Source organism: Rhagoletis zephyria, unplaced genomic scaffold (genome assembly GCF_001687245.7).
Source record: "Rhagoletis zephyria isolate East Lansing unplaced genomic scaffold, Rhagoletis_zephyria_1.1 Rzeph_scaffold_00452, whole genome shotgun sequence".
Classification (NCBI taxonomy): Eukaryota; Metazoa; Arthropoda; class Insecta; order Diptera; family Tephritidae; genus Rhagoletis; species Rhagoletis zephyria.
Window position 1 is genome coordinate 254,385 of NW_016157536.1, and position 7,867 is coordinate 262,251.

The 7,867-nt window shown below is 37.8% G+C and overlaps 1 protein-coding gene across 2 annotated transcripts; it reads right to left on the reverse strand.

The window, feature by feature from the left end:
- Nucleotides 1–410: 410 nt before the first annotated feature.
- cos (kinesin-like protein costa) lies at nucleotides 411–6,903 on the reverse strand. 2 transcript variants are annotated; one of them, XR_001846986.1, is made up of 6 exons: nucleotides 6,127–6,903; nucleotides 5,326–6,073; nucleotides 4,809–5,260; nucleotides 4,110–4,743; nucleotides 2,664–4,000; nucleotides 411–2,449 (listed from the first exon to the last, which is right to left on the reverse strand). XR_001846986.1 is itself a non-coding variant. In XM_017611779.1 (6 exons), exons 1-6 carry the CDS (start codon nucleotides 6,737–6,739, stop codon nucleotides 2,463–2,465), a joined length of 3,732 nt encoding a protein of 1,243 aa, XP_017467268.1. In that variant the 5' UTR covers nucleotides 6,740–6,903; the 3' UTR covers nucleotides 2,457–2,462. The 2 variants fall into 2 exon arrangements, 1 of the variants encoding a protein (XP_017467268.1); XM_017611779.1 differs by lacking the exon at nucleotides 411–2,449 and adding an exon at nucleotides 2,457–2,612 and having other exon boundaries at nucleotides 2,866–4,000.
- Nucleotides 6,904–7,867: the final 964 nt, after the last annotated feature.

The following is a 7,867-nucleotide window of genomic DNA, read 5'->3' on the forward strand; positions in this document are numbered from 1 at the left end:
ATTAAAGCTTAACCTAACTAAACATATTAATTTAAATTGAAGTACAATATTCAATTCGTAAACTTAAAAAAATATAGCTAGACTTATACAATGTGCATAATTGGAAAAAGCGCACAAAATATTATGACATTTATGTAGGTATGTATAAGCATTACTTAAAAACCTACATACATACTATGTGTACAAAATTATATTTAAAAAAAGACTTAAAAAAAGTTACAGAATGTTCACAATATTTTATATAGAAAAACTTGGTGGCTATTGAAGTGAACGTTTAAGATAGTTATTTCTAAGACAAAAAAATACACAATTTTTTATTTATCTTTTTAGGAAGCGCATTTTTCGAAATAAATTTAACTTATATGCTTAATTATGTGTATTAAGAACAGACTTAGCTTATTTTCTAAGAAAATGTTCTGAGTATTCTTTTGAAATAGCATTTTGTTTGATTAAAGAAAAAAAACAAAATATGGTGCCTATTCTTATGTATGTAATTTTTATTTCAAAAAAATTACAAAAAAATCTTTTTTTTTATAAAACCAATACTTTGTTTTATAAAATTGTATGGCTTAATTTACAAACCAAAAACAGCGAAAAGTTGAGCACCAAAAGGAATAGATAACTGTAAAAATTAAATAAATCATATTTTTTATTAAAAAAATTTGCAAGCTTTTAGGTGATTTCTCAGGCGGACTGAAACCGGTTTTTTGTGGGCAAGAGTGGAAAAAGAGTGCGAGTGTACCTCGTCCATCTCAGTCCACGAAAATCGTTGGACTGATTAGCATACATACACAATACCTTTTTTGATTTGATGTCCGGTGGAAATACGGAATTATTTAGGCGATTTCTTTAATTTTGAAAAAAAAGAAAAATTAAACTCGTACCATTTCGCCAGATTATTAATTTAATGCTCAGTGATAAAGGACAATTATTTACGCGATCTCTTTAAATTTAAAAAATTAGAAAACTTAAAACTCTTATAAATTCGGCCGATCAATAATTTACGATTTTGTAGTTTAATGTCCGATGGAAATACGGAATCATTTATGCGATTTCTTTAAATTTGAAGAAAAAAGCTTGAAACTCTTTCAATTTCGACAGATAAATAATTTAATGTTCAGTGGAAATCTGGCATAATTTAGGCGATATCTTTGAATTTAAAAAATAAGAAAACTTAAAACTTTTAAAAATTTACCCGATCAATAATTTACGATTTTTTGATTTAATGTCTAGTGGAAATACGGAATTTTTTAGGTGATTTCTTTAAGTATCAAAAATATAAAACTTGAAACTCTTAAAATATCGCCAGATCAGTAATTTAATGTTCAGGGGAAATCCGACACAATTTAGACGATTTCTTTAAGTTTGAGAAATAAGAAAACATAAAACTCTTGAAATTTCACTCGATCAATTTTGTGATTTAATGTCCAGTGGAAACACGACATTATTTAAGCGGTTTCTTTTAATTTGAAAAATATGAAACTAAAACTTCTAAAATTTCGCCAGATCAATTTACCTCAAAAACATTAGAAAATTGTAAAAATTTTTTAAAATTACTATAAAGATTTTTCGTGTTTTTGAGTTTTTATTTTTCGTAATTTAAGGGAATCGCTTATATTAAATTTGCTACGAACATACATACGTATATATGTATGTAATTTGGATTTTCAATGAAAAGTATTTCTACGAATCTATTCAACTCAGAATAACTGTAAATTTTTAGGCTCAGAATGTATTTTACATGAAGATTTTAACAGCTCAGTCAAAGTTTGAAAATTTGCGACGTTTTTGAGATTTCTGCTTAAGGGAACTCCTCTTAATGAATCTTAAATGACTTAAAATTCTTTACGACGTTTATTGTTACTCTTGCTTCACTATAAAACACTATAAATATGTAAAAATTAACAAATGTTTTAAGTTAAATTAAAATAATTCACGAAAATATGTATACTGAGCCCCAAAATATGTAAAAATATTTGGAACAAACATTTTATAAGTACAAAAGCACCAAACACATAGGGAAACAATGAGTAAACGCTTTTAAAACAACCTGATAATATTTGGTAAGCTACCGATAAAACACAATATTCATTCGTATCGACAATAACGTAAAAAAAATGTGTATAATTTCAAAGTTAAGAAAAGACATGATACATTTTGAAATGCATACAACGAAGTTGTACATTTGAAACATACATACATATGTATAAAAAATATAAAAAAAAACTCAATATTGCTACTTTAAACTGAAAAGATGGAAGTGTGTTTTGTGAAAAATTTCAGTGGAGTAAAAAAAAACGCATACTGATTAGACAGACTTAGCAGACTTTAGGTAGAAATACATCAAAAGTTAGGTCATGGTTAGCTAAGGGTAGAAAGACACAACTGTAATAAAAAATGTAACTGTAATGTTAAACCTTTTCATTATCTTTCCCTCTTTCTCTTCTACCTTCATACTTCGCCTAATTTTTGCGCGTTGCATCCTGTATGATGATCTTATTCTTCTGACGTGTCACTTTTGTGGCGGGAGGTGTCGAAATTAAGCGTTTTAGATTTTCTTGTGGTATGGCTGCAGCCAGCTGCTGCTCTTTATCCTTCTTACGGCCACTACCNGTAACTGTAATGTTAAACCTTTTCATTATCTTTCCCTCTTTCTCTTCTACTTTAATAATATATTAGCTGCAAATGCTCACCCTCCTATCATTCATACTTCGCCTAATTTTTGCGCGTTGCATCCTGTATGATGATCTTATTCTTCTGACGTGTCACTTTTGTGGCTGGAGGAGTCGAAATTAAGCGTTTTAGATTTTCTTGTGGTATGGCTGCAGCCAGCTGCTGCCCTTTATCCTTCTTACGGCCACTACTGCCGGCCTGTTCGTCCGCAGCGCAACCAGCGGCTGCGGCAGTTACCGACTGACCAGCATAGCGTGTGAGCACTTGAAATTTGGCAAATAGTTTGTTCTTCGATTCACGCTCCTTCTCCTTTAACTTATCCAACGGTTTGTATTTAGCCAAAGCATCGGGCAATGGACATATTTCCATTTCACCATGCTTGGGAGGCTTTAAAATTTTACCACTCACCGGTATAGGAGCGTTCTTATAGAAATCTAAATCGAGATCAGTGTCGGAATACTGTGATGATGTGTTCATAGCACCGCCAGCTGTATGCATTTGTTGTTGCTGATGTGTTAGCGCTAAGTTTGTGGGTCGCAAGTAACGTTGCTGCTGCTGATGCTGCTGTTGTGCTTCACTGAAACTCACCGAGCTAGTCGATGCTGATGTCTCCTCGGCGAGATGACGCAACATTAGTGTAAGTTTCATTTCATGTTGTCGCTGCAATAGCACTGCATTGCGTTCACCCTCCAATCGCGCCTGCCTTACTGCATTCGAAAGTACACGCTCTTTCCATTCCCAAGCGTCACGTTCTCGTTCCAGTTGCATTAGCTGCACTTCCAGCTTGCGCGATGAATCGCGCAAATCAATCACTTTTGTGAAGTACTTATATAACAGCGTGCGCATCTCCTCTGGCGAAAGTTTATTTAGACGTGCCATCAGCATTTGTTCGCCCTTTTCGCGCTGCACTCGTTCGCTGGTATCAATGGATTTGTGTCCGCAAATGAGCTCGTTTTTGAATTCAATTGCTGCATCGATGGCTTCAATAGCCTCATCGCATTCGAGTAGCTTGCGTTCCTCACGATGTGAAAGCATTTTGTCGCGCTTCAGCTTGCGATCGAGCGTGCAACGCTGCTCGAGTAGATGATCCCGCGTGCGCCTCAGATTGCGTATTTCATGCCGCAGTCCCTCTTTTTCGCCAGTGCCCTCAGCGGTATCACCATATTGCTCCAGGTTCTCTGATTTCTCGCGCAATACGTGATCCAAGTGCGAAATGCGGGCCTGAACCTCTTTCAGATTCTTGCCGCGCTCTGCATCTTCACCATTGTTGAAAGCGTTTGGGTCTAATTTTACTAGTGCTTTGTTGCCATTGCCACTATTTTCCTTCNGCCTGAACCTCTTTCAGATTCTTGCCGCGCTCTGCATCTTCACCATTGTTAAAAGCGTTTGGGTCTAATTTTACTAGTGCTTTGTTGCCATTGCCACTATTTTCCTTTTCTTTTAGTACCTTTAACTCGTGCTCTAATTGTTCGCGTTGTTTACGATCTTTCTTTAACTTCTTTTGCAGCTCATCGATGACCTTTTTAGACTCGTGTATAGAATGCTGCAGCTTCTTCACCTTTTGCCCACTTTCGCCGGCAATGTGCTTCATTGAAGCGAGATCTTGCAGGCGCTGCTCTATGTGGGCGATTAAAGCGCGCAATCTTTCTACTTCAGACTTCTCCTTGCCCTGTACTATTGCCTTGGCCAATTGCTTTTTAGTCTTTTCATACTCAGACTCGAGCTTGGACTTTTTCTTATGGAAACGCTGCTTGGCGGTGGAGCGTGTATCACTGTTTTTCACAAGCTCTGTGATAATATTCTGCTTCAATTGCATGGTTTGCTCCACCTCTTGTATTTGACATTGCCGTGCTTCGATATCTGTGTCCAATTTGCGCAATTTCTTCTGCATATTTTCAAGTGGTGAATTGATTGCAGCACGCAGCTGTGAGGCGTTCTGTAGGTCACCTGAACTTTCGAGAAAATCATCGACTGCTTTGGGTGCTGCTTGTTCACGTGAAGCTACGCGATTCAGCATGGCAATTTCAGCACTGGAGAGACTAGCGCCAGGTTGGATAGATCGCCGCCGTCCTAGTTGTTAAATAATTATTATCATAAAAATAAATGTATAATTATTCCCTGAAAGCTAAACTCACCTCCAATGGATGTTTTGCGTTCGTCCAACTTTTCTCTAGGCGGAGGTTGCTCACTCAACACCAACTCCATGCTGTGCGCCGACTCTTTGTGCCTTAAGCTATCCTGGCTTTCCATAACCGCTTTCGGTTGACTTTGCAAAAATTCTTTATATTTGTCCTGTATCAAAGTGTCCGTCTTCAGACGTAATTCTTCCATTAACGTCTGTAGCTTTTCCATCAAATCTGGCCGCTGGGATTCGCAATCGGAATCATTGTCCGAGTTTTGTTGCAAAGAAGTTTCTGGCTCGCTTATTGCCTCCTCAGGCTCATCTGCTTCTTGTATTGGTCCCAATTGCTTCTGTGAGCGTAGAGCTTCAGCAGAGCTCAAACACTCCTCGCATTCTTGCTTCAAGTAAAGCCACTCTTCTATTTGCTCTTTGTCTAGTTCAGTGACGGCGTTTGAAGCAGCCAATCTATTAAGTAATTAATTGCAAAGAAATTTTTAGTACTGGGTATACAAAAGTATCTTTTTTCTTACTTAGAGAAGAGGCCCTCTGCATTTGCCACCAATTTATACCACTGGCTGGCTGCGAACTGCAACCCAAATGTATCCGTTCCTACTGGAAGACAAGGCCCACCGCCTCCTGGTAATTCAGGCACCAAAGCTTCTGGTGATATAGGTGTGTTATCATCCGAAAACGTATTCATAATCACATAATTTCGCACACATTGGACTTTGAAAGCAAATTGTAAATTGCAAATGGTTTCATTACAATCGCGTTCTAGTGGTGAAACGCACAAAATTAGCAAGGTTTGTGCTCGTCCGCCGAAAGAGTCTTTCAAAAGTGTTGTCAGTGTAGCTCGATTGTAGGGTATATTGCCGTTGGCTCCATACATAAGCGCTGGATCGGTAAGCGTGTTTACAACTTGATCCAAAGTTTGCAGACCAACATCTTTGGGCAAGCTGGTTGGTTGATCCAAAGAGTTTAACGTAAATACACGATCGGAGCCACATAAATCGGAAAAACTAGCTGTGGATAAGCGATGTTGAATGAGACCTTCTTTTGAAACCCATTGTTGTTCGAGTGTAAGCGTAAAAAGGGTATGACTTCTGGGGGTAACCTCTTCATATTGGGTCGCCGTTTGCTGTTTAGCCGTTAAACCCTGCTGTAACCAATGGAAAACATCGGTGATACTTTCACAATGCACATTGCCCACGCCCAAAAGATCTTGTATAACATCATCGATTATCTCAACCCAACCGATATTTACAGCATAGGTACGTTCTGTTTTAAATCATAATATTATGAATAAGTAAAAGCACATTTTTTTAACTTACCTGGATGGTTTGCCATGTGCGCAAATATTTCTCGCACACACCGTTGCACAACGCCCTGTTCAGACTCACCGTATACACAATTCAAACCGGGGCCATAAAGTGTGTATGTTTTACCCGTACCTCGTTGACCATATGTTACCACCGATGCATCGAATCCCTCCATGAACAAGCTGATCAGCGGAAATACCGTTTGGTGGTAAATTTGACTCTGCGTGCAATCCGAGGGAAGAGCATGAGTCACTGGGAAGGAATGCGGTCCTACCTGCATTAGTCCGGCAGCTATGCCGATGTCCAATTGTCCAGGCAGAGCTGTAGGTGCCGCATTTAGAAAAGCTGGCGCTGCCATAGGAATGGCTTGCACGCAGAAGTTCGAGGGTTCATTTGCACATGGCTCGTTTGGCAAAACCGTTTCCACTTTTTCGTCGCCTACTTGCGTGCTAAAATTACCATTATCATCTTTTTGCGTTGTTAATTCCAAATCCACATCTGCCCCTAAATTCGATCTGGTATCTACAACATTGCCAGCTGATGGTAGTGGTGCTGATACTATTGTTGCAGCCGGTGGTAAGCAGGGGTAGATTCTCACGGCTACTTGTATAGGAATTTCCATCATATTGGCGTCTGCTAAGTGTACACCAAATATGCCAACGGATTTTCAGGTTGTTAATGCATTGTTTTCACCAATTATTTTGCGTTTTTAAGTTAAATAACTTATTTTCTAGCAATTTTCACAAAGTCGCCTTTAGCACCGATTTTATGTTTTTCCAGTTTGCCTATACAGAGTTGCATAGAGTTGTCAAACTATCGATAGTGACACTATTCGATATTTTCGATAGTTTTAGTTCTCACTATCGATAGTAGTATCGAAATTAAACCAACATTTTTTAAACGAAAAATCAAGTATTGCATTTAATTACAGACTGCGACAAAACGACATAAACGGGACATTTCCACCAGTATTCTTTGTTTGTTTATCGGGCATTAATTTTTTTAAATGAACAGGTCATTTTCGGTAGTAGCAGCAGGGCTGCAGTTTTGAAATTTTTCTATTTCGTGAAAAATCCAAACTATCAAACTTTGCTACATATACACATTCACATATACGTACATTAGCCAAGAATGATAGAATACCCCACCTCTTTTCGCTGCACCGTGTACATTAGCATGAACGAAAGACACAAGATCACGCGGGAAGGAAAGAACGAAAAAAGTTATTTTCTAGCTGCTGAAATCTCGACGCCATCTTTGTTGTAGGAAGTAAACAACGAAGAAAACGGAGAAAACCGCGAAATTGTTGAACGCATGAAAAATCATTTTTATTATGCAAATTCTTCTAAAAATCATGCCGTTGTGTTAAATTATTCTTTATCTTATGTGTACACACGTTGTCACAAGCGAAAATGAAGAAAATTGCAGTAAAAAGCCACCACCAAATTGTAAACAACGAAGAAATGTAAACAAACGGCTAATGTCAACATCGTTCAACTTTTTTCCTTAATGCGATTCTAACGGGCTACTCTCCTGCCCGCGTGATCTTGTCTTTTTGGTTCATGGTACATTAGCATCCTTTTTGTTTGCTTTTGATTGCTCGAACGTGTTTACTTTTTTTTTTGACATCCTAGGTTTCTACAGCAACAACAAAATACATGGCAGGATTGTGTTCACTGTAGTGCTACTATCTGTTTAATGTGCCTTGCTTTGGTGTACAAATGAACTGGATACGCTTTTTGTCCTTATCCTT